General features: G+C 47.1%; 1 protein-coding gene across 1 annotated transcript in view; it reads right to left on the bottom strand.

Annotated features, from left to right (window-relative positions):
* Window positions 1-27834, bottom strand: part of LOC118781215 (forkhead box protein J3-like) — a 115216-nt gene that overhangs the window by 27376 nt on the left and 60006 nt on the right. The window contains exons 3-4 of the mRNA XM_036534147.1: window positions 6813-6887; window positions 1180-1263 (exon numbers count right to left, since the gene is read on the bottom strand). Coding sequence (XP_036390040.1) covers window positions 1180-1263; window positions 6813-6887 — 159 coding nt within the window. The remainder of the gene's footprint in view (window positions 1-1179; window positions 1264-6812; window positions 6888-27834) is intronic.

Genomic DNA, 27834 nt, shown 5'->3' with positions numbered 1-27834 from the left:
GCTTTCAGTGGTGAGGAGTGTGATAATCCCGTTTCAGCTGTGCTGGGACCCCACGTTACATAGCTGTGGCAGGCAGAGTTTTCCCCAGGCTCTCTCACTGGGAGTGGCTCTCCATAAACGTGTAAAAGTGGTGAAGTAATCTGTATGTCTTCCCCAGTACAATATTAACACAGCAACTACATGTGTCACCCAAGTATTAAAGCATGAAAATATCAACTACTTCACACGGTGTCAACACATTTTATGTGTGTGAGTCATCAACGGAGGAAACCATTCTAAGAATTCAGAGAGGTACTCGTGACATTGAATGTGACTCTGATATTGTCCAGTAAATGAATATAAATGAAATGAAAAGAAAAAAAGAAGAGAATTTTTAGTCCGAAGCACAGAAGGAGAAGGTGGAAGGCAGTAAGCCACAGCTCCTGTGTGTGAACCGTATTAGCACCTGAGAATGTGACAGAGTATGAGAACTGAGATGTGTCAGCATTTTAAAAGCACTTTGAGCTGCATTTTTTGTATGAAAGGTGCTATACAAATTAAGTTTATTATTAATATTATTATTATTATTATTATTATGTGTCTGCAACTGATAGACAATGTGATATGGAATGAAGCCACACAATGTAGTTTGTTACTTAAAGACTCGAAAATCTCATTCCTTCTCTCCTTACTAGCCCGATATCTAACACGGGAAAACAAACTCAGAGGTACACAGGGGTCGGTGGCCCGCCCAATTTTTTTCAACTGTCTTGGGCGCTATGCCTGACTTGTGGCTTCCCTCATGCCTCTGAGCTAAAAAGGGAGAACAGGTTTAAGGGCAGAGTGAGCAGTCTATGCAACACTTGGGTTCTCCACTAACAAGGAATGAATCACAACGTGGCATGCCATCTTTTGTTTTCAGCCAACAGCAACTGAGCTAGTCCGTACAGTGCCGAGAACTTCTGCATACCAACAAAAACAAAGGCACAAACACTGCCTCCTGACTCGGCCAAGTCGTCATTAAAGCCAGCTTCCCCGGTTTCGTTTCCGTCTTCAGGGCGGGAACCACTCCGCTTGGGCGAGATCTAGCATGACATCAGGCCTTGCGCAAAGGCATCTGAAAAACACAGCGGCCTCGCGGCTCCGCGCTGGAAGCTCCCGGCCCCTGCGAACCTAACGGCGAACGGACTCTGCACTCACCCGCTCTCCAGACCGCGGCCTCTTCTTTGGCCTTGCAGGAAGCGCATCCTCCTTTGGATTCGTGTCGATTGCCCAGTAGGACCCCTAGGAAGCAGAGCAGGACAGTCATAAGCACACCCACAGCCGAGCGCGTTCCAGCACCGCTCAGGGATCACTGTGAGCCTGTGTGTGTGCCCGTGCACAATTTACATCCTGAAGACATTTCTAAATCACCCATCTCACATACTTACTCTGAAATGTGAGGGGCATTTCGGACATTCATTCTTCAGGCACAGATATCGCCGATCATTTCAGCTGTACAGTGATATTGTTGCACAACTCTGAAGGCACGCACTTTAATATCAAGTGTCTGTTTTTTATTTTTTCCAAAATATTCAAAGAATCATATTTGTGCGTGTGGAGAATGGCTTAAAGAATTGATAGCTGCATTGTTATAATTTTAGTCCTGATGCCAGGCTGAATTTACAGTCAGAGAATGCTCTCTCTTTCATGCTCTTCCAATATGAAGTCCATGCATTCCCTACACAACAGAGGGGCATCATACAGCTCATAAAGTCTATCATACAGCATATAACAGTGTTAGACCTGGACCATCTCATATGTCTCTGGTGTCCTTCAGGTTTCTTGAAAAGAAAAGGTAAAAGTTTAAACCCCTCGTCTGGTCCACTGTTTCTTAACCCCGCTGTATCGATTGCTCTTTCTGCAGGTTGCAGCAGTGGAGTTGTGTTTCTGGTCAGGTCTGACTACAGCTAATAAGGTAAAGAATAGCTCTCCTTTATACTGGTCTACAGGTCTAAGCCCCGGCACCTAGCTGAATTATTTATTTTTTCTTTCTTTCCATTTAATTTATTTTTCAATGGTTTCACTTCCCTGCAGCCAAAAAGCAGCACTGCTCAAGACTTCGGTAAAATCAACTTTTCGAGCCTGGGGTCCATAAAGTTTAGATTCGCAAACGTTTTTATTGAATGTATTTGACAAGGTCCTAATTTGCGAGAGACCGGGATCAAAACCTTTTAAAATGACTTATGTACAGCTCTGTAAGTATTTCTGAATAGCTGAAGTAAAGTGGTTTCAAAGTCTAGACACAAAAACTCCCTGCCAAGGAACAGCCATACTGCCTCAGAAAAACAACTTATTAACAAGTTTCCTCAAACTCATGATACGGCTTTGTGAACTTTTCCTCTGAATGCCCACCCACTCAAGCTCAAGGACTCAGAGAATAAGAGAAAGACCATTTCAACCCATGAGCGCACATAGTCCAATGTGAGACGAACTGCACTTCGGCCATTAGGAATGGTATCATAACATGATATTTTCACTGAGATATTCATTTCACAGTTTATGATAGTCATCATTATTAACCCTTAGAAGGCTAAAACACATTGAGTTACCCCTTGAATGGGTAGCCTGCAAACTGATTTCATTTGTTGTTTTATCTGGTGGGTGTTCTAAATTATTACTCAAATTTTGCATTTGCTATGGTATTTTCAACTTTTTAAAAAGAAGCTGTAGTTTTCAAGAGCACTAATCAAAGCGAGTGATATTTCTGCTACACTCACAGATGTTGTGAGGATATCAGATTTTTTTTAGCTTTTTAAATAATTTATTTCAAGTTTAATACATTTATTTAAATGTATTAAATGCTAAAAAATTTATAAGAGTATTTTTTGGCAAGTTACTGAAGGTGTTGTACCATATATTAAACAAATGTTAATTAATTATCCTATATACAGTATCCATAATTAATTCCTGAGTCAAAGGACAGTCTAAGGTGAGTTAAAAACTACTGTAATTAAAAAGGACTCCTCAATTTTGCAGAAATTCAACTTGCTGTTGAAGCTTTTTAATTTAAGTTTTTTTTTCCCCTAGACACACTGGATATGAAAACTATTTTTTTCTATTTTAATTAGTCAGACTGTCCTTAAGCGCATACCCCTGGGACCGGCAATTTTTCCCCCTCCCAGCTTGTCAAGACTGAAGACAAAGGCTGGGTAAATGATGCCTATACAGAGTTATAAAATCTAAGGGCAGAGGAAAGACGTTCACCACAGGCGGAGTTTGCACAGATATCCTTTTGTTTATTCCTCTTTTTCAGCACAGATCGTTTCTCATCTATCCATACGTGGGCTGGAATACTTGGACTGACACTTTTTTTGTACATGCAATGATGTTACCTTTGCCAGTACTGCTGAGGGAAGAGATTACAGCGCTGGTGACTAAAAAGCCGGCACACAGCATCTCAGTACAAGAAAAAAAAATAGTCATTCTTGCGAACAGAAATTTATAGAATTAGTGGGAGCCTTTTCAGTATAGAATCTGACAGCAGTGTCCATTGATTAATCTATGTAACAACTTTCGAGCCAGCTACACAGCTGAAACAAAAACGTATTTCCCTGAAAGCTACTCGGGACTGCATTTTAAAAGGGCGTTTGCTGACAAAAAGAGTTAAACCCTGTCGATAACAGTACTGCAGCTCACATACAACCTTGTCACTTTCTCGATGTGTAACTCACAGCTTGCCACTGACACTAAATCTATCATCCAAAAAGCAGGAGAGTGAGCCGCACCACACAGCGCTGAAAGCCAGGACCACGTCTGTGGAGGAACAGGAAACGCTCGTAACGCCTCACCCATCACACAACCACAACTGTCAGCTTCCAAGCCCTTTTTCTGCCGCACAAACATCTACAGATTGTAATGGGAGCTGTGAACGATCACACCACGGGCTGTGAGCTGCTCACGCCAAATGCAGACTGTGAGAAAACACCCGTAACCTGTTCCCTCCGCACATACTCTCCGCACAGTGCATCCGATGTGTTACACACTCGTTATATCACCTTGCCTGGTAGTTGTTCAGGTTCAGATACGCCATGTTACACAAATGCAGCTGGAGACGAAGACGCCTTCAGCACGGAGCCTGGCCACCCACTCACTCTCACACTGTTGTAGGCCTGGATTCTCCGCGAGTTTGCAGGTAATTACAACGACTTAAAAATCCAAGCTGGGTTTTTTACTACCCGTTTGCGTAAGAGTTACAGTCGTAATGGGGTTGAAAAGGTAGTCGTTACAGTATTGTTAACAACCACACTCATAAATCAAGAGACATCTCTCAATGGTTTAGGTGCCACTCCTAGATGAATGCAGTCATCTGCTTAATCCTTTAAATAATGCTATAAATATGCTTAAAAAATAAAATAAAAAAAAGTTATGCAGTGGGATGAAAACTGAAAAGTTTCGCCGTTGCGTTTGGGGATCCAGCGCTCCCACATTCCGAGACCGGGGTAAAATTGGAAATTTCCTTCAAAGCCTCAGCCAGTAATAGGCAGGCCTTAGACCCAGCAACGTAACACAACGTGATCCGCATTAAAAAATCATGAAGCCGTTCTTTCCAAAAAAAAAAAAAACGCAAAAAAAGAAACAGAAAAACCCTGGGAGGAAATGAACGGCATGCAGGTTTGAGGCTTGTTTACTTATTTATTCATATGCAGCATCGGGAGGCCGCGCTGAAAGAGGCTGAGCGTGTGCTTGCAAGTGCACAGATGAGAGTGTGTGTCTCTGCACAGCGTGTCCCGCTGCACCGCCGCCGCCGCCGCCGCCTTCAGGGGCGGAACCGTGACCGCGGCCCGCAGCTCCCCGAGGAACCAGCCCGGACCATCCCCGCCCAGCCTTAGCGTTTTAGCGACCTGCCGCCTGTCGTCGTTGTCTTTTTGTTTCGTTTTTTTTTTTTGATTAAAAAGGAGTGATTCGTAGCTTTTGATTAACATCTTCCAGCAGATTGACAGTCTGTTTGACAAAGTATATTTGCGATATCTTTTAAAAATCTCTGTGAGATGAGTGATATGGCTGAGCTGAAAATTACCAAGAGCTTGTTTGCATGGCATGTACACCAAGCCACTGGAACTTGTTGTTTTTTATGGCATTTTGCTTCCTAATTAAAATGACGCAACACATCAAGATCCCTGACTTCTGGAGTGCATTTCTTTTGAAGTTTTATTTGGGGGAGGGGCGAGGGGGATGGCAGTGAATGAAAAACTGAACATTACAGATGCAAACACATCGGCCACGCTTCTGAAACAACATCCATACTGCAGTATATATTTTTTCTATTTAGCACAGCAGATCCCAGGAGTGTCAATATCAGGGGATTACGGCAAAACATCTAAGAAGTACTCATCTTGCATAATTTACACATATCCGTGGTGTAGGCCTCTGAATGTGTGTGTGTGTCAATATATATATGTATATGCGTTCACCACCACACACTGGTAATGAGGTCATCATACACACATGATGCATGTGAATCCATTACGAGGAAAGACATACCCTGAGGTGAATTTGGCTGGTTTCTACGTACTGAAAGGAAGCTAAAGGCCTCTTTTCTCCACTTGGCTTGCATGTCGCCGGTTGGCCGCGTTCAGCAAAAGGAAGCGCTAAGCGAGGTGTCATCGCCTGTGTAAAACGCTGAGCTGAGGTGTTCTCTCCTCTCCCAACAGCGCTGTCCCAGGGGAGCTGTTAAGGCTTTATCACAGATAGCCTCACATAATACCCCAGCTACACTATTGATTGTAAGTGCAGTAACAGCACGCCCCTGTTATAAGAAAGGGAATTATTACAATTAGCCTATGTCAGCTACCACACTTTGAAACGCTGTTCCAACTTTACAGTGAACAAAGAAGTTTTTTTTTTTTTTTTTTTTTTTAAAAAGTTGCATTCTGTTAAAGTGTCTTCTACACCGCCCCACTGTCACCGCACGAGTACTTCCCCGCTGCGTCATCGCCCCGCTCGGCGTGGCTTCTGTCCTGTGGCTCGGCCATTCCTACCCTCCCAGCGCAGGAATCCATCAGCCCGCAGACCCGCCCCAAAACCGCGCACGCCGTATGAGCGGGAAGCACAATGCAACAACCACGCCGGTCACAAACGTCTCGTGAACGCATCACAAACCGCCACTAACGAACAGCGGCCTGGACGGCACGCTACACGAGTCCAGGTGGAAAACGTGGGCATAGCTGTCTCCAGCCTCCTTCAAAATGACCTCTAAAACAAACCTGACAGGTATGCATGTGAGAAAACAGAAGAAGACAGACACAAGAAGCACCACTGCCCCAGCACTCTGAACAAACGTGGCAGCCAACCTGCGTTTATTTTACATGCAGGTACGTGAAGGGGTTAAGAGAGGTTTAGGCGCTGCTGCTGGGGGCGGGTTCAATTCCATCAGACTGCACTGCCATGCTGTCAGAGCTGAAGGGGTTAAGTTGCTGGGGGTGAGTTCACTTCCATCAGATTCCACTGCCATGCTGTCAGAGCTGAAGGGGTTAAGTTGCTGGGGGTGAGTTCACTTCCATCAGATTCCACTGCCATGCTGAGGCTGAAGACAGCGCCGTGCGGCCTGACGCCGGTGCCTTTCAAACACAGGTTACACATCCGATTCAAAGCACTGTGGAGGAAACTGGCCGACGTTCAAAGTAAACATGTTCCAGGACAGAGCACAAATGATCCCCTGCTAAGTGCTTCCTTGGTTCACAATGTTAAGGACACTACACAGTGTAATTACCATATTACTGTGCTATACACATATATATTTCATATATCATTTAGGCGAATCAGATTCTTTTCAGGCCAGGGTAAAAACTCACCTTTCCTGGGTCGTCTTTAGAGCGAGGCACTTTGAGAAAACACTTGTTGAGTGACAGATTGTGCCGAATTGAGTTCTGTGGATGAGGAGAGAGACAGAGAGAGACAGAAGGAGAAATCAATCTTCAGAAGACAAAATCATTTTGAGGTCACATGACATCACTCACATCATGTAAGGTCACACAAAGCCATCAAAGATAAAACACTGATAAACTGAAAAGAGTATTTTGAATTACAGCATGGAAGAAAAGCAGTTATCGCAACCCCAAAAACTGCTTTGAACTCTGAGATTCCAGCGCTGCCAACAGACAGTCACACATTTGGCTGAAGCGTCTGCTCTCAGTGTCGGGTGCCGTCGAGAACACAAACATGCTCTTTTGTGCGCCAGATCAAACCCGAAATATGGAGCCGCTGTTCATCAGTGACTCCAGAGCTTCCACATCTTAATCCCGGGACTTTGAGGTTTTTGAGTAACCAGCAGGGACAAATGGCTCGGGTCCAAATTTAACAGCCAGAAAAGATTGCTCTGTGACTACCGCGAAGTCCTGTAAAATCAGACAAGGTCAGCTACGTTCATTTATCTTTTCTTTTAAAAAGAATGCTCTTAATCTCCGAATATGAGAGCTGGGGTTATGTTTTCATCCCTGCTGCTGTCGATTTATACGTTTCTCTGCGAGGGATTTCCAGAGATCTCACCAGCGGGACGATCATCGTTTAATACAATACATTTAATACATGCCCCAACTGGAAGCCGGCCAGTTCTACAGCTTTGGAATCAGCGAAATTACACAACTTTTCCAATCATTTTATTGGATTTTACTGACAGATGGCTGCGCTGACATGGTTTCTCAACTTGAGAGGAGTGTGGCGAGGAGTCTCGGGTATCGAAAGCACTTGAAGCAGGGAGGAAAAAAAAGAGCAAGACCCACAATAAAAAGTGAGAAGTCTATTAAACAAAAACAATGATGACTGACAAGCCCAACTGAGAAACGCTGTCCAAGTCCATAATGATCCAACTGAAAAAACAGCCGTTCACCACAAACTTGTTTTCATTTCATGGAAACATAGACATACACCCTAAAAATAAACTAAGCAATTAACAGTTAAATATTGATTCTGGTGTGTAGTCGCAGGCCACTGAATGGTGTGAGGGCTGGCCCTCTCCTTTCGGTCCAGTCCCCTGCAGTTAGGTTGCTGTTCTTAGATTATGCAGAAAAGTAGCGGCTGTTGCAACCACAACGTCTTGTAGAACCCACCTACAGGAGGGCGCTAACTGAAACACGGCGCTAATTTCGCGATAAAAGGCAGGGAAAGTGAGATTAGCGAGGACTTGCCTCGTCAGCAGCGGATAAACCGGGCCGAGCTCAGGGAGCAGGAGGGGCGCGAGGAGGGCTGCCAAACCCGTCAGAACGTCAGCGATCGCCGCAGCGCTCGGCGCCCGGCGAGGCCGGAGGCGGCCATTGCCTGAGATGAACCCCACTCCCCCAGGGCTCAATTATTCTGCCGCAGCTCATAATTAATCTCACTGGGTGAGGGGAGACAGAGGGGAGCTCAGTGAGAGATCTCTCTCTCTCTCTCTCTCCTGCTCTCATGCGGGCTCCGATTTGAATATAAGAGGGAGGGGAAGTTGGGGAGGGGGGGGGGGGGGTTATGATGATGGCTTCAGCGCAACAGTAAAAAATGAATCGATATCAGCGATGTTGTTCACGCCGAGCTTGGCCAGCGATGCTCTATTTTGCACAGCTCCTGTGGAGCTGGCATTCCTCAGTGTGATAATGAGCTTTTAATAGCAACCGAGGCTTAGATGAGGAGAGAAGCTCCCCAAGTGTGCCCATGGCCTGCAAAGGGACTCTTTGCAAAGACAGACACAGTGCTCAGTGGCCTGGCTACAACCAATCACGCCACTGCTCTGTGGCCCTGCTGCAACCAATCAGAGATTAGACTTACACAATTCCAAAACGAAAATGGCTTAGCTGTCTGTGTCTTGTCGCACGCGTTTCTCTGCTACAACACATGACATATATATGGCAATGGTGCATGCTGTGAGCCCTGCTACGCCGCACTGTTTCTTTAAGGGTTAACCGCAGGCTGCCCGTGTCAAACAAGGAAGGCTTACAGACACAAAACAGAATACTGCAGAGGAGGACGCACAGAAACGCTAAGTTCAAGTAAACAGAAAACAAACAAACAAAAAAAAAAACCAAGTCAGACATACAGCAAGGAGACGTGTGGATGGAAGAGCAAAGGGACACGACGTGAATAAAGGAGGCTGAGCTCTGAATTCCCACCCCCCAACATCCCCCCCCCCTCCCCCCCCCCCACCCCCCAGCCCTGCCCGCCACACGTCTGCCCGCACGCCCACTCCTTTTATGACACTCGGCAGCCAATTAACGCAATGTGACAATGGCCCCTTCCCGCCCGGTGTGGGCTGCACAGGGCTCCCATGCATCACACTGTGACTGAGAGGAGGGAAACTGTGCCTTCCACACAATAGCTTCACCCCTCCGGGGAGAGGAGGGAAACTGTGCCTTCCACACAGCAGCTTCACCCCTCCGGGGAAGGGAGGGAAAGGAGGCCTTCCACACAGCAGCTTCACCCCTCCGGGGAAGGGAGGGAAAGGAGGCCTTCCACACAGCAGCTTCACCCCTCCGGGGAAGGGAGGGAAAGGAGGCCTTCCACACAGCAGCTTCACCTCTCAGGAGAGGGGAGGGAAAGGAGGCCTTCCACACAGTAGCTTCACCTCTCCGGAGAGAGGAGGGAAAGGTCTTCCACACAGCAGCTTCACTTCCCCCGGAGAAACGGCAGAAGCACAGCTTTTCCCCTTCCTCACACACAGCCCGGTGACTGCAACTGCAGGCCGCCATTGTTACCAAACGCTGCCGCTTGCAGAGCCCCCACCGCTACAAACTTGGACGCTGCACGTTAGTCTCACTCACGTTTATCAGGCTCAACAGCGCAGACACCAGCACAGCAAAACGTTCTGAGAGACGAGCTCAGCTCGGGAGGTTGAGGAAGTAATTCAAGCTTGGTGATAGCAGCTCTTTCATCCTGTCTGTAAAACCTATCTACTCTAAGGGCGGTATCGAGGCAAAATCTCATCCCCAGCACTGACGGCGAAAAAATGCTTGCTGGGTTTAAGTTGAGGGAGCTCTGGCAGTGGCCCCAGTCTCTGAGAGGGACAGCACTGGAATGGCAGAGTGTGGGTAATGGCATCGGTGTGGAGCCCTGCAGAAAGGGCTTGCGGGGCTGGGGAGAAAGGCTGGGATTGAGATGTACTCTCAGGCTCGGCAGGACTGGCCTCTGACAGGTACCTCTGCTGGGAGCCTCTGAACCCCGTGGTTTACAGGCTCAGCACGGCTGCTGCACGCGGCCAGAGCCGGCAGTATTCATGAGAGACTGTCTCTGCAAACTGCACACCGGCTCTCCGTCTCTCTGACTCCCACAGAGCCAGGGGAGCCCTCCACAGGCATGCAGGGGCCCCGTGCCAGGCCGGCAGGGCTGTGTGTGTGTGTGTCCGTGTCTACACTTTGTGGCTTTGTGTGGTACCACGCTCACAAACAGGTCTGAAGCGGCGCTCTTGACTGGGACGGCTCTCACCCCACGATTAACTGACTCCTTCCCTGCACAGCTCCTCAAACGGCTCTCACCCCACGATTAACTGACTCCTTCCCTGCACAGCTCCTCAAACGGCTCTCACCCCACGATTAACTGACTCCTTCCCTGCACAGCTCCTCAAACGGCTCTCACCCCACGATTAACTGACTCCTTCCCTGCACAGCTCCTCAAATGGCTCTCACCCCACGATTAACTGACTCCTTCCCTGCACAGCTCCTCAAACGGCTCTCACCCCACGATTAACTGACTCCTTCCCTGCACAGCTCCTCAAACAGCTCTCACCCCACGATTAACTGACTCCTTCCCTGCACAGCCCCGGAATCCCGACGGCAGTTTTCTTTTTGGTAGCTAGCTGGCGGACTTCAGTGTGACCGAAGTTACCCCATGCCTTCGCTGGTCTGGAAACATTAAAGAGTGTGCGCCTGCTTGTAGCACAGCACGGCTATCTCATATTACTGTATTATTTAGCATGTATTACAGTCTTACTGCACACTTACTGCAGACATCAAGCTAGCCAGCAATATGCACAGAATATTAATATTAATTTCCATTAGATTCCTTACGATTTTTTTTTTAATTTCCCCTTGAGCTAGATATCTCACCAAGTAAGTGGAGTTTTCTGCCCGTGGTTATAAAATACATGTTTATATTTCTCCCCATCGATGAGTTTCTTTTTTTTCACCGGTTCAATGCATTGATGAGTGAGACGTGCTGGTCTCAGCCCAAGCAGAGCTCCGGCATAGCAATGCCATGGCTTCACATTCGTAAGGAGCAGGGGTGTGTGTGTGTGAGGGTGTGTGGGGTGTGTGTGGGGTTATGCGTGTGGGGGGTGTGCACATGTGGGGTTATGTGTGTGGGGTTATGCGTGTGTGTGGGGGGGGTGGGGGGGGGTGGTGCGCATGTGGGGTTATGCGTGTGGCGGTTATGTGTGTGGGGGGTGCATGTGGGGGGGGGTGCGCATGTGTGGAGGGGGGGTGCGCATGTGGGGTTATGCGTGTGGGGGGTGTGTAGGGGGTGGAGGAGGGGGGGTGTGGGTGCGCGTACATGGGGGGTGTGTGTGCGAGTTGACTTTGCGCCGCTTCTTAAACGCAGCTCCGTATATATTTTCATTTTTCATGAGGCCCCCCCCCGGCGGCAGGAATCCGGACTCGGCCGTGAGCGACGCCCGCTGTGCCAACGAGGAAAACAAAGAGGCTGCCGCGGCAACCGGGGCTCCCAGAGGAGGGAGAGAGAGAGAGAGAGGGAGAGAGAGAGGGAGAGAGAGAGGGAGCGGGAGAGAGAGAGAGAGAGAGAGAGAGAGAGAGAGAGAGAGAGATAGAGAGAGGGGGGGGGGGGAGACAGAGAGAGAGAGAGGGAGAGAGAGGGAGAGGGAGAGGGAGAGAGAGAGAGGGAGAGGGAGAGGGAGAGGGAGAGGGAGAGAGAGAGAGAGAGAGGGAGAGAGAGGGAGAGGGAGAGGGAGAGGGAGAGAGAGAGAGGGGGTACTGCTGAGGCTCCGCGCATCTGAGACGCTACCGCTGCTCCACAAAGCACGCGGGGAGATTCCACCGCAACGCCACTGTCAGCCGTCCCTCCCAAACACCCGCCGCTGCCAAAATCAGCATTCTGACACGCAACGCTGCAGGTGTAGTGGAAGCCCCGGGTTTAGCTGGAGAGAAACGCAGCGCTGTGGCCCGCTCCTGAAGACAGTCGCTTACCATGCCTGGCCGTTATTGATTTTTTTTTCCTCTTTTTGAGTCATTGTTTGAGGAATTTTCAATTAATCTGCCGAGGGACCCACCGACAGTTGAATTCTTTTTAAGTCTGGCTCTGTGCGGAGGGGAATCTGAAGCGAGCCAGCCGTTTCTTTGTAACCGCGACCTGTCAGAAACTGCTTCGCTACTTTGTCAAAATATTCCAGGCCATTAAACAGGAATGCATTTTTTGCATAGTTCCAGGGACCCCCCTGAACAGCGCTGGAGGCTCAGCTCCATAGAGCGGCATATGGAGCCCCCCCCCCCGGCCTTTCTGTGCGAGGGCAAGAACCTTTGCTACTGATCACAGTGCCAATGATCTGTGAACATTGGTCCATCTGCCCACAGTAAACCCCACTCAGGTATTTGCCTGGGTGTTTGTGTGGCCAAGAGAGAAATCCTACTGGCATAAGAGCAGTCCAAAAATACAAAACAAATACAAGCAGCATGTACAAACACGTACACACACGTACACGCACATACACGCATGTACACACACGTACACACACACACAAACACTGCATCATGGTCTCCAACAAAGCATGGATCACACTATCCACTTAAAATGAGAAAAGACGAAAAAAACTGAAGGCTAATGCAGTCATCCATTATCCTTCAGTTTGCCTATTACCAGCAGCATTACTGACCATATCAGTCTCTTAAAGGACACTGTGCAGCTGTATATGTCAAACACGCCTGTACCACTCAGGGGAGACCAAGCGGTTTATCCGTATGTCATTGAACAGGCCTGTACCACTGAGGAAAAATGCTTTATGATGGAGTTCAAGCAAATCTGATTGCATATGTTGCATTATGCACGTCAAAACCTATGATAATCTATGATTATGGACAAAGAATCTGACCCATTAGCTCCAAAACCATGTCTCTTTCTGTAAATAAATAATAAGGAATCATGTAGGCTCTGGCAATGAAAGTCATATTTTAACAGCAAGGTCTCTGATCTTTGAAAGGCACAAACCAGGTGATAGATCCCCCGTTGCCGTACTGTAGACATTTCAGCAGAGTCCTTTTCACTAAGTACCACAATAGCAAAGCACTTCGAACAGCATGAAACTGCCTAATTTCAGCACAATTTTACTTGGGAACATGAGTCACCTATTTGGAGAGAGGCTTCATCACATTCAATCAATGGTGACAAAAAAAACAGGAAATAAGCCTAAATTACTTTGGCTCAACACTAAATACTGTAAGCAAAGTCAACCAATCAAAATAGTCAGACTACATGACCTGCAAACAGCATTTAAATGACACACCATGAAGACAGGACAAATCAGAAATGAAAACTATGCAGGAGTAGAGCGGCTCTCGGAACAGACACTGCGTTGCCGCAGTATCAGCCGTCGCCCCACAGCGTTGGCGAAAGTTTCCCCCCAAGCCCCCACACAGACACACATGAAAGCCTGTGAGTGTGGAGGTCATGGACAGCCCTGGCCGTCGGCAGGCTCCGCGCGGTGTGTACACAGGCAGCGGTGTCGGTGCACAGACAGTGCGACCGGGCGGGGGGCGGGGAGCTTGGAATCCGCGGGGGGGCGGAGGGGGAAGCGGTGGGACTCTGCAGCTCACCACCCACTCAGCGCACAGCCGTGCGCGGCTACCTGCAGAACTGTGGGAAGTTATTTACGGAGTCCTCCCGACAGCGGGGTGAAAGGTCGCCTGGGCTGCAGCAGCGTGGGCGGGCGCGGGGGGGGCTCCGCGGGGAGACATAACGGGCCCCGACAGCGCCGGCGCAGCACACGAACGCGCAGCGACACGAGGCGTTTGAGACGCTGCCAAACGACCGTCGCTGGCGAACCGGCCTGGTTGCTGAAAGACAGCAGAATTAACGTGATGTCACTCCCTGTCACTGCTGCCGCTGTGTGGAAAGCAGAAACACTCGCCAGCTCAAATGCAGAGAGAGGATTCATCTAAACAAAGCTGCTGTGTGGAAAAAAGGTATCCCACTCTATAGCTGTGCCCTTTCCCAGGACTCCACACCCCCTTCCTGACCTCCTTCCCGCATCAGAGCGGGGCAGCAGAATCAGAGTGGGATGGAATCCGAGCGGGGTGGCGGAATCAGAGCTGGCCGGAATCAGAGCGGGATGGAATCAGAGTGGGATGGAATCCGAGCGGGGCGGCGGAATCAGAGCTGGGCAGGGGAATCAGAGCAGGGTGTCAGAGCAGGGCGGCAGCGTCAGAGCGGGGCATCAGAGCAGCAGGGAGGGAAGCGGGGCAGAGTGACCTCCTTCCAGTGCACGTCAAGCGTAGCGGAGCGGCGAAGCGACAGGCCATGTCGGAGCGGCGTGTCTCTGAGGCGAGAGAGCAGAGACCCGCCCAACGCACCCGGGTCTTTATACACTGCTGCAGAATACCAAAACTCTGAGGGGGGCCCGTGTCCAAAAGGTTTGCTCCAGAAAGCCACAGCTTGCGTTCTATAAATTATTACAAGATGGAACTCACTAAGTTCAGGTGCAAATCTGACATCACTGATTTGTACTATGATGCATGCAAATTTAATGATTGCTGGGGGAGGCAACATCCTGCACACACACAATAATAGCAGAATATGTTCATACCGCTCAGGTCTTTCAATTTAACTTAAAAAGATCATAAAAAGACAACCACAGCTGTATGCGATTCTGAGACTAAGCATTGGCCTATGAAAGAATAAGCAGTTGTCTATAGCACGAATGTAAACTGCTTGAGTAAATATTCTCATGTGTCAGCTTCTGAATATTCCGAAAGGTTCTCTGTGGTTCTCTGATTTACCCCTTTCTCCACTTCTCGAGAAGCAGAGCCCAAATTCAAACTAACCACAGTTCACTTTGTCCTAGTGTTCTGGAAATGACTAGCAAATGTTACTCTCTTCCATATTTGCGCAATGTGAATTTGTTGAGTAAGAACTGGAAAAAAAATACTCTATTAAATTTACTAGGGGACAAAGCGCACCGTGGTAATGTAATCTGCGCTTGAGCCTCAAACACCTAAAATCCTGTGCTGGCTCGATTCCACGCTGGTTCCATTCCTTATGAATCTCTCCAAGCCACGGAGCCGCACACCAATTAGCAACGGGTCAGATGAATGATGTTGCACGGGAAGCTAAGGTTCACTGCACAATACGAGCATCAATTACGGGGCCGGCCTGGCAGACGTTTGTCCTTTGCTCCGAGGACACTTTGAATCTGCTTGCGGAAATCTCAGCCTAGCCACCTCCTCCAGCTCGGCGGATCTTATGCCTTCCCTCCTCCCTCTGTCGCCGTTATTAGTGCAGTGTGTGCGGCCCATTGTTTCTCATCCCCCGTATGTAAAAAGAGAAAAAGCCAATAAAGAGAGTTACATAAATAAGGTCAGTGTGCTCTTGCCCAGGGGAGTCTGGGAAGCTGGAGAGCAGCTGGTGCCGGGGTTCAGAGCAGCGTCAGAGAGCAGACGCGGGGCCGTCCGCTGCGCTGGGATAAGCGCCGCCGTCAGCGACCGAGGGGAGGGCCACACCAGCACACACACACACACATGGCCTGCAGTTTCATCTGCCTCATATTTAGGGTTTATCCAATAATGAATAGGAATGACGGCTAAATAAAAACCACCCGTGAAGGATTCGTAACATCTGAATCACTAAAACGGCAAAGTCCGAAAGCTCCACGAGCTTTTTCTGTGCATGCGAAAACTCAAACAGATCATGTGGCCTGAATGTGAGAAAAGATCTACAGGTGTGAAGTAGACACTCTCTCATTGCGTCAAATGACATGACATGCTCCCTGCTGTTACTGCGTAACAGTGTTCCGGAGGCTTCAGATGCATATTTTCTGTTTTTTAAAAGAGAAAATGAAGGCTGTAACTAATCATTTAAGCAATAGTTCATAAGCACCACAAAAATGGTCTTGATAAGAAAAAAAAATAAGAAAAAGGTAAGGCCTGTACAAGGCTGAGCGGCCTGCCTGGTGGCAGTCTCACAGTCCCCAGAACAGTTCAGCTTCCAGAAGAGGAGCAGAAAGACGTGGGCTTATTCATGGTCCGCTGGCGCCGTGAGGGAGTGTTCCGCAAGCCACCGGTCCGGAGGGACATTCCGGAGCATTCTCCCTCTGCAACGCCGCAGAACAATGGTGGGAACGGCCCGCTCGTCCAGCAGCCGCCACTGACTGCCCGCCCGGTCCTGCAGAACGCGCCGTTTCAGAAACATGCTCTTCCACTCAGCTGGCGGGGATAAATCACTGCTCGGGGGAGGACGGCAGGCTCAGAGAACAGCCGTCTCCCGCTCTCACACTTGCTCCGCATTAAACGCAGCAGTGAGGATGAAGTTCTCTGCATGGCGTTCCTGCTGCGCGTCTCAGCACCGCGAACGTAGCGCGGTTTGCAGAGCAGACGGGCACTGAAACGACCTGCTATCTGCGCCTGACACTGCCTCACTGCACAACTTGTAGCAAACCTCTATACCACCATATGGCTAATTCTTTACAGACCACCCTCCCCACCCCCCACCCCCACAACCACCAATAGAGGAGAAATTCCCTGGAGTGTGGAAAACTGTCAGTAATACAAAACACTCCACACAGATGAGGGTTTGGACCAAACGCAGCCTCTTAATGATCTGGGTTTACACGTTTCTCTGTATTTGCAAACATGGATAATGAAGGAAACAGTGCAAGGCCTTCTGCTGCGAGTGGAAAAGCAACATAAAACGGCCATGTTCTCGCTGCAGAGGTTTTTCGGTTAGGAGACAACAGGAACACAACAGCCTTCCAGGAGAATTCCTGTTTCACAGGCTTACCATACACTACTCGCCTCCCCAAAAACACGCACACACACATACGTGCACTCACACAAACACGTACACACACACAATATCCTGGACTTCTTTAAAAGGTTTCTGTATTTTTCCCATCAACCATCCAGTATTAAAACATACCAGTTATAACCTCCATTTTTTAAACAATTCTCCCTTTTCTGCAAATCACACTGGAAAGCCGCAATTTTTTGCTACAAAACTAGGAAATCAGCAGTGTGCTTCTAAACCTAGCTGAAGCGGTTCCAAAGCCATTACGTTATAAGAATAAAGGGTTCCGCAAAATTAAGGCTCCCCTGACTCGTCTAATGCGACTGACAATCGCTGGCAGGTCACTGCCAATAATAACATTCTGTATGCTAATAATCCGGCACGGGGGGAATGATTGATTGTGGCTGCACGCCGGCCTGCCGGAGAGCGCATGTCTGCAACAGTGATGTGGCTCCTCCACCTCCAGCCATGGCCAAACATTTAAACAGCGTCAGAACGTTCGAAATTTCGGTTCGTCAGCACAGGGCCATTTGCCTTTTAATAAATTGTAAAGTTAACTTAAGACAGGATAATACAGCTTGTAATCCTATTTAAACAGAGCTGAGCGGCTGGAATTGATACCACGTCGACGTCGTGTGCGAATAGAATAATGGAGAAATTTCACAGAAATTGGGCCCTGAAAGCGGCGTTTCTGCGCGATGCTTTCACTACTTGGCAGAGCGAGGGAAAGCTGAGGTGGCGAAAAGAGTCAGTCGTTCTGGCGTGACGCCTTTAACAGAGGAACGCCATTATTCTGCTGGCAATCTTTTTATGCCCAGCTTCGCACCGTCTCCGCAGGTGTACGAGTTGATCCGAGAGGAGCTGCCAATCAGCGCCTATGTTTTCAGCGGGGCTGTTACTTCCTCACACGTGGCATTGGATTCAGAGAGAACCATACATTTTCAGAGCCTGAGCTCTTATTTAAGATTATAGGTTTAAAAAAATGCCCATGAAGAACAAAGGAATTGCAGTAACCTCTGTAAGAATTTAAGCAGCCCTTTTCAGCTACACACCCCTGGTTTTAACCTACGGACCTAATAAGAGCACAATGTGCTTCTATTGAAAACTGCGGAGGTGAATATAGTATCGGTTATCACAACCACCAGCTGCAACGTGAGAGGACCGTTTCTGAGCACAAAACGCTGCTTTCCACCAGGGGGAGTGGGCTTGTGAAGGACAGACCAATGCAGACGGGGGTGAGGCTGTAACAAGGGGTACACTGTGACCCCACCGACGCCGCCGAGCTGCCCGAGGGCGGTCCATCTCTCCCCCCGAACGTCTGAAACACGGAGGCGGCCTGTTTCAGAGGGAGGGACACTGCGTATTTTATAAGCGCAGTTTATTCGGCTGTTTGAAGACGGGTGGCACACGTTCAGCGTAGACCCCTGAAGAAGGACGGGCTGCTGCACGGGGGGCTCCCGGGAGGACCTCCCCCCCCCCCAGAGGACCCTCTCAGACTCCACGCGTTCCTCCTCATTTTGGGTGTCACTTCCAAGCGCCGCGCACGCCAGCAGACGCACCTCCGCCCACACGCGCGCACTGCGCAGCGTTCCGACACTTCCGCTGTACTAAAACACAGAGCTTCTTTGAACCTGGGAGACGAGCGGGCTCATTTGATCCTCTTTTTGCTCTGTTTAAAAGACGGTATTTCATGAACGGATAACGTTTTAAAAAGATTCTGCTTTTTTTTTTTTCAAGAAAGTTCTTAATGGCTTTCAGAGCATAGGAGAAACTTTTAATTTCTGTTTTTTTGACTGACAGAATTTCCTTCTTTGAAATCGCTCCTTAAAAATAAGCAGCTGCCCTTGCAAACATCTCGCGCTCTCATTCCAGTCCTTTCATCCCCTCACCTGTATCACTGCAGAGGCACACAGGCCGATCACGACGCATTCACAGGGTTAAGGCCGGAGAAAACCCTCACCGCTGCCCAGCCACAGACCGTGAAACATGCCCTGGCTCCACTCCTCAGAGCCGTGGCATCTGCTGCACAGCCTCTCTGGGACAGAAGGGGTTAACCTGGGGTGCGAGCCGCCTGCAGTCACGCTTGATCACATAATCCACTTAACAGTGAGGAGTAATGATCCCGGGGTCATGCGAATGAGAGCCCCTCTCCCCTCTCCCCCCGCGCGATTACGCTAATGGCATGGAAACCCACCTTGATAAGCAGCTGCGGTTTTTCCCCTCTGTCTCCTCACCCCGGCTTTCATAGCTCACCCCCGGGGTTTCTCCGCTAGTCGCCCGGCCGCCCGGGGCACGTGCCGGCCGCCACCCCCGGCTGCTTTATTCCACGGCTTCAAAGCCGTCTGATCTCCTCCACCTCGGCATCACGTAGCGGTATGATTTGGCATGCAGTTTTTTTTTTTTTTTTTTTAAACCTTCACTTTCTGATCTTTACTCACTCATACGTCGGTAAATAAAACATGAGCAGTTTACTTTCTACAGCAAAGCACACGCTAGGGTTGCAGCTTCGGTGCAAAATAAAAACAGCAATCTGACTGATGGAAGACAAAAAAGCGATGGAAGCCCATAACTGTATAGATCTGTGTGATGTAAATACTCTATACTGTGGATGAAGGATTATAGCAATTAAAACCTCACCCCCACCTTTATGCAAAATGAGACTGCACCTTGGGGAAACGGAAAATTCCATTTTTAAATTAAAGTCATATGTCTTACGACCATATAATTAGTGCTATATAAATAAATAAACATAACTGCTTAGCATTTAAAAAATAAAACTTTACGTAACTGTGACATGGTAACGGAATCAGTGCTTTTCAGCTTAGAGGACAGATCAGTGTTTTCTTAAACTCGCAACGATGTTCCTCATCCACTCTCACTGAAGCCCACAATATGAAAACAATTTATAAGCATTGGACCTTAATCATTATTCCAATACAACTGAGTCCAGCCCACCCATACCTCTCTCCTCAGGGCTTGGCTGTATCAACAGGAAAATCCATTAAATCTGACGGCTTTCTGCATCGTTCCTTCGCAGTACTTTTTTCTGTGAGATGTACTGCTCTTGAGGCCTTATAAAAATGTCCAAAAGAAATGGCTAAGCCTGACATCTCTGAGATGAAGATGGTCCCCGGCAGGTTCTCCTCGCTGCTCTTCGGCTGTGTGTTTCACTCTTAGATTGCGTTACGGTTGCTTAGCAGACACTTTTAACCAATGCAACTTTCACAACTAAATACTGTAGATATCATCCATTTTACACAGCTGGATATTTTTTTAATTCAGGTTAAGCACTTTGCTCAAGGGCACAAGCAGCAATTCCCGAACTGGGAGCTGACATCCCGCTACCTTTCCGCTTATACACCCCACTACCTTTCCGCTTATACACCCCGCTACCTTTCTGCTAATACCTTTCCGCTTATACCTTTCCGCTTATACACCCCACTACCTTTCCGCTTATACACCCCGCTACCTTTCCGCTTATACACCCCGCTACCTTTCCGCTTATACGCCCCGCTACCTTTCCGCTTATACCTTTCCGCTTATACACCCCGCTACCTTTCCGCTTATACACCCCGCTACCTTTCCGCTTATACGCCCCGCTACCTTTCCGCTTATACACCCCGCTACCTTTCCGCTTATACACCCCGCTACCTTTCCGCTTATACCTTTCCGCTTATACACCCCGCTACCTTTCCGCTTATACCTTTCCGCTTATACACCCCGCTACCTTTCCGCTTATACCTTTCCGCTTATACGCCCCGCCACCTTTCCGCTTATACACCCCGCTACCTTTCCGCTTATACGCCCCGCTACCTTTCCGCTTATACGCCCCGCCACCTTTCCGCTTATACGCCCCGCTACCTTTCCGCTTATACACCCCGCTACCTTTCCGCTTATACACCCCGCTACCTTTCCGCTTATACCTTTCCGCTTATACACCCCGCCACCTTTCCGCTTATACGCCCCGCTACCTTTTCGCTTATACGCCCCGTCACCTTTCCGCTTATACCTTTCCGCTTATACACCCCGCCACCTTTTCGCTTATACACCCCGCCACCTTTCCGCTTATACCTTTCCGCTTATACCTTTCCGCTTATACACCCCGCCACCTTTCCGCTTATACCTTTCCGCTTATACACCCCGCCACCTTTCCGCTTATACACCCCACTAGCTTTCCGCTTACTCAACAATACACCCCGCTGCGGCTCTGTGCTCCAAAGTTTTGAAGCGATAAAAAAAAAAACCCGGAGCTGGATCAGGAGTAAGCCGTCCTCTTCATATGCAGATTCAGGCGCTGGGGAGGGGGAGCGGCCTCACAAATAGCGCTGTCAATTTACTTTTGATTGGGTGCAGATGCAAACCCGTTTCTTACCCAAGCTGTTTGCCATTTAAATCCATTGTATGTAATAAAACCAAGCTGACGACGATGCAGATAATAAACCCTGTCATCATCTCAGAAACGTGATAATTGTAAAAACCAGCTACTGTAGCTAGAGCAAGCAATCGAAGGCTACAGTCTGTCCAGTAATTCAGAGGCAGAATTATTAAACAAACAAGACAAATAACCACCTTAACCATACGGCATGTTACCAGATTCATTAACGATATTTATAGGTCTATAATGAAATACAGACCAAAAACGTCACGGCTATGTAACTACGTAACAAACAGCATTGTCACTTGAATTTTTCTGATTTAATATACTATCAAAAGGGGGCAAAAAGAAATCGGTTAGCAAGCTACCTCTGCTGCTGACATCAGCACATGCCTCTGCATGTAACTGGGGAGTGCATGGGTCTGAGTCTGACCTCACCAAACATCACCTCACACGGGACAGCTGTGTCCCCTTTAGAACAGTGCATTCTGGGACTGAAAGAGCCAAACTTCACTCATCTGTGGAAGAGGGAGCTTCTTTTCTCCCTGGTAAGAGTTCTTTCGCTTTGATGACAACATCCATGCACTGACACCATTCTGCAGCAATTCATTCATGTCTGAGAGAATACACCGCTGCTGAAAACTTTCACATGATTTCATCTACCACTGCTGCACTTTCAGTCCACCTCCTTACATCCCCACCCAAACATGCTGAGAAATCTCCAATCACAACAGCTAAGGACACATTTAACTTAACTTCATGGTGTTAACATGAATCAAACAATGTTCACAAAATACAATATGGACGAATGTTCAGTAAGCAGGAGTTCAGCCCAGCAGTTCAGTTCAGCAGTTTTGTCAAAATCCCAATTGTGTTGCTCAGATCCCTCCAGTGCTGTGCATCTGGGGCAAAACCCTGGCTGCAGGCTCCACTGGACGATCGAGGTTTATTATTTTTTTAAATCAGAATTATGTTTTACTTTAAATAAACTGCATATCACCAAAACAGTCCAATCTCCCATGGATGTATTGGTGGAAGTTTTTACTCAAGTGCTAACTAACAACGTAATATCCAGACCACTGGAATATTCGAGTTATATGCCAATAAATTTCTGTTGGCTTCCGTTAGTTTGAATGCAGACCGAAGCCCATTGTGCTAAAAAAATAAGGCAGCTAGTGTTATTTGCTTAGTAAAATCGGCGAGGGCGCAGCGGCTGATGACAGACTCTGCCTTTGTGCAGGGCATGCGTACGACACAACAACAAAGGACTGGCAGGACCGGCGCAGACAGCCGTGCCTACACTGACTCACACCCCGCAGCTCACGCACCGCGCTCACTCCGTCTGACATCAGACTCGCTGCGCGGGGCCCTCTGCGGCACGGCTCTCTTATGCAGAAAACTAACCTGGTTTCATCTTTCATCGTGTTTCTTTTGACACGATCGGGAACAGCAGAGTCAAACTGACTTCAGACCCGGTTTGTAGTGCCAGCCTTACTGACGGAAGAAATCACTGGAGACAGTATCGCAAATCACTACTGCAAGCGATCAAATACTGTGTGTGTGTGTGTGTGTGTGTGTGTGTGTGTGCGTGCATGATTAAGTTAACATTATTGTTCTAATATGTTAGCAAAAAATTCTGCATTTTTGCAATAAAAATTTCAGAGGCTAGCACTAGAGCAGGCAATAATTTAACCAAAAAAAATAATACTAAAGCATATAACGTTGGCATTCACCTCTTGGCCTAACTTCTTATGCCGTTATGGAACTCTGCGGTCACATTATGTTACCACATTTATAAAGTCTTATGCATTCTGAAAATAATTTTAAAAATACAACAGCATATGGACCACTTATTGCTACGCCTTCTGTCTTAAATGATTATGTGATGAGTCAGTTTCACAGGAAGTGGGCTCAGGAACAGAGAGATTCCCAACCGGGCTTCAACATAAGCAAAGAAACTGGAAAATAACCTCACAGGCGCCACGGATATCAAAAAAAAATAAGCCATATCTTACTTTACACTTTACTTCAAGACATTTGAAAAAAAATGTTTTTCCCTGATCAGAAACTGCACTTTCTCTGTGATTTAAACAAGTCTAAGTCTGATTAGAAAAATAACTAAAAAGCCAACGCTCATCAACAACCCAAAGGAAATGAAGATTTCTCCCTTGTCTCCAGTACTGAGATTGAGAGATCCTATTTTGCAATAAACATACTGGCCTCTGATGAAGACACCTCTTTGCATGGTGAACTGCCTTTCAGAGGACCAGCATGGCAAAGATACCGTCCATCTCCCAGCTCTGACAGGCATAACTGCATTGGAGAGGAGTTGGGACGTCTCTTTCCATCCTCTCTCCTCCATGCTGCACTTAGAAAGATCCTCAAACCGCAGAGGAAGTACAAGTCGATAACAGTTCCCGCAATTACGCAGACATAAAGCAAGAGGACATAAAGGAAAACACAAAAATCTCAAATCTATCAATTACGATCTTTTTTCCAGCAGTGGACACACAAGCCGCAACAAAGGAGCTCGGTATATAAGCAATTTGATGCCATGCGCAAACTTTAAACATTCGCTTTGAGGCTTTGATTTATAATAACGGGAGAGAGAAAGCCGTCTCTCTCGCAGGCGGCGGAGATGCCGAAGAGAGGAATAATCACTCCGTTCAAAACGCCAACCTGTGACTCCAGCAGGGAAAATTCGCCCAATTTGGGGAGTTTAGGACAGACTTCTCTCTCCTCATGCAGACGCAGCGGAGGCAAATGATCGGGAGGCAGAGTGATGTGCAAATGCGTGCAGTTGTCTGCTTTATCTCCGAAGGCTCTCGCTGGCTCTCAGCTGCAGATGAATGATCTGATAGGACCCATTTGTCAGCCCCACCACTCAGAATTATCAGGCAGCACAGCCAGATAAACTTAAAAACTACTGACTAGCACCGGCACGCTGGGGATTTACTTACACAAGCTGCAAATAAGGGAAATGTAGATTTATAAAAAATACAAAACTTGCAATGTTCAAACTGAATTGACACGTAAATAATGATAACGCGGAGAATGAAAATGTTGAATGCTGGAATACTGTTAACTTGATAATGGGCTCTTCTGTGACAAATCTATATGGTAGTGTACTTGGCTTCCCCTGTCCAGCCAGACTGCACACATTAACTTGTGGTAGGGCTTGAATAGTGTTATGCTCACACTGGTCTGGGAGTGTTGTTAACCTGGTGTTCCTCATTCGACCTGAATGGATACACTTCGTTCTATTGTGCTGGAAGTCGCTCTGGATAAGCGCATCTGCTAAATGCATGTAATGTAATGTGTTGCAGTCAGTATGGGTCTTCCTGAACTGAACTAGTCATAGAAACAATGGCTTTGGACTTTGATCATCTGTGTCTTGTGAAAGGAAGATCATTTGGGTCCACACTCCTCACGGTACCCTTTTCTCCTACCAAAAGCAGACATCTGCGAAGCATTTGGTTAAACGGGATGAGCTCAACTTTCAATTCGTTTCACAGGGGATGTGCACACATTCCTCTCTCCAGAGCCATGAGGCACTGCCGCATTTCATTGTTTACTTGCGTATGACTGAAACAAAGCTAAAACAAAAGCGGAGAGGATGACCGTAGATCCTTTCAGCGACGGGTGAACTGCCATGAGGCCAAACCTTGCTCTTCACTCACTTAGCACACGAAACAGTCACGTACAAACCACGCACTCTAAGACGCCACTTTCCATACCACTCGTCATGTCTTCAAGTGTACAGTGATCGACCTGCAAAACAGCACCATGAGAGGTTTTTTGTAGTCCTCCATTCACTGTAATGAAAAGCTCTGAGAGGAAGGCCAGGTTGCATCATCCACTGGAATCCGAAGGTCAGGTTCTAGGCTCGGGTTTTGAGTGCTCATTCGTGCATGTAACTGTTTAATATGCATCATAAAACAAAAAAAGTTTTCATTCTTGGCCAGAGTCATAAACCCAGTTTAAGCTCCAATTAGTTTCATTTACCATGCTTCACTTACAGAGCACAAACACCATGATTGGTACTCGCAGAATAAGCAAGGCAACCACGCCTCAGTTGTACTCAAGGCAAATCCTCAGGCCCGCCTGAGAACAGGGACAAACACCTACACAATTATTCCTTGTGTTGTAAACTGGCTACTTTTAATTGCCTATAATATACGCATTACAGAAACCTTGTTAACAAAGTTGAGCAAAAAGTAATCTTGCTGTAGTCAGGAACACTTTGTTAAAGAAAACAATTTTAACAAAAATTTGTTAAAGAATTGTTGCTCATAGATTTTCTGGAGATTTAACTTTTTTTTCCTGTCTTGGCTACTTAAAGATTATATTTGGTTGTACTTTGAAATGGTGCTAGTATGTGATTCAACAAGTCAACATCAAGCATTATTATGGTATCTGAGCAAATTCCTAATAAATAAATAAGTATGGCTATGGTATTTAAAGCCCAAAAGCCCCCCTCCAAAAAAAAATCACTCTTATTTGAAGTATAACTTGAGTGAACAGCTAATAAATTGTTAGCGCTCAATGTGCTGTGGGGTAGAAGGTAAAATTAAAACAGGTCTGTAACGAGGAGAAGGACTCACTGTTAAGTAACACCACCCCCGTCCCCATTTTATCCTTCACCGAAATCAAAAGCTAAAAAATTCAAATCAAATCTGCCCACTTGTTATGCAGCGCTCGACAAAAACCGAACAGGGAGAGACTCAATCAAGGGGTCACCAGCGAATTAAAACGCTCACTCCACAAGTGCTTTTTTCGAGCACAGCAAGAAGAGCCCCCCCCCCCCCCCCCCCCCCCCCCCACAACAGCTTAACCAGTGAGGCACCGAAGTGGAGCAGAACAAAGCTGGGTGAGATTTAATTAACCTTTTAGCTGCTTGGGAAAATGCTGGGAAATAATTACAATGTCCCCCTTTCAAGTCAATTTCCTGTATTGCAGGAAGGACAGTAATTGGAGAGGCGAAAGGCTCCTGTAAGCAGGACACCATGAAAGCAGCCTTCCAGAGGACCATAATTATACTCATGTTCGGTGACTGACAAATATAATGGGTTCTTATAACCCGCTATCCAGAGCCAGCTTATTGATGTCAGAGTTCCTGCATCCATATGACCACTTTGTATACATTACCATATGAAGAATCGCTACTACAATAAATGAATGATACTTTAAAAAGAGGCCCTTCTGGTTTGTCGTATAATTAAACGGGATGAGGGGGCTCATCTAGTTTAAGAAGCAGTGCTTTGTGTGACGGTTAACATACACACGATTTATTGGGCGGCTCGGTTTCATTTATCTGTAACTAACCAAAGGATCTTTGTGGAAGAAGGTGAAAAGAGATTCTTTAGCCGGAAATGCAATTACAACTCAAAGACTGCCCATCTGTCACTTCATGTAGACCAAGCTTACAATGGGCCTTCAGCAAGAAGCAGGGTCAGTGTCAAATGAAGACAGACTTTTTCTGTGAATTCCGATTCAATTTCTTAATTGAAATCTGAACTGAGACTGAAAACTGTCAAGGATACTGAAATTACACTGTGATGGACCTTCTATAGGAAATTTCAGTTCCGTTCAATTCTATCAATATTTGACTTGACTCAGTATATCCAACTACACTGATGAGAAAAACATTTTACCCACATTTATTGTCCCTAATTTGGCAAAAATGATTCATGGCCAAAATCTTATGCTTGTCTGTAAAATTGGAATTGCTTTGTATATTTTGGTAATGCATAAGAGTTCTGGAAGTCCTTAGCTTAGACATACTGTATACATGCTCAAAACATATTCTCCAGTTTTCAGTTTGCAGAGCCACTTAAATATGATGTGTGCATCTCTTCTAGATTTCTTACTTTTCCCACAGGTGAAGTGCTTGCTGGCCTCTCAACAGTCAACTGATATGATTATGTGCATAAAGTATATACTTGGGCAATCTTATCTATGTCAATATGAGAAATAATAATATCCTTATGTAAGGACAACTTCAACAACTTCAATAAAATCATGGGGCATAGTCCATAAGGAGAGATGTGAGGTGTTTTGACAAGTAGTTTAATGTGAGTTTTTGGTTTTCACATGAATGATGCCTCATTAACAAAGGCTGAAGTTCATAAACTACATCATGCACAGAGCTGCACAGGTATTGTTCTGTTATTATTAGTATCACTTATATTTGCCAGTGCAGTGCTAGTATTTCCTTCATTGATTGGCATTCACACTGAATTTCACCGAAACAACTGGAATTAGCACTGCATTCAGAAACACTGAAGCCGAAACTGAAACTGCACGCACTCAACTCGGGAAGTTGGCTACAAACTTTCAAGTCAAATTCTCTCTGTCAAGACAGCATTCTTCCATCTCCTGAATTCAAATAAAAGCAGCTTCATGTTTGGAAGAGTAGTACCTCTAAAATAATGTACTTCCGTAATATGCTGAATCCGCCTCCCAAAATCCCAATTATAACCACTGAAATGCATTACAGTGCATTATTTCTTTGCTTAGCAGACACCTTTATCCGG

This window comes from Megalops cyprinoides, chromosome 7 (assembly GCF_013368585.1).
Source record: "Megalops cyprinoides isolate fMegCyp1 chromosome 7, fMegCyp1.pri, whole genome shotgun sequence".
NCBI classification, from domain to species: Eukaryota; Metazoa; Chordata; class Actinopteri; order Elopiformes; family Megalopidae; genus Megalops; species Megalops cyprinoides.
The sequence above is the reverse complement of the archived record's forward strand: the minus strand, read 5'-3'. Positions and strand labels throughout refer to the sequence as shown.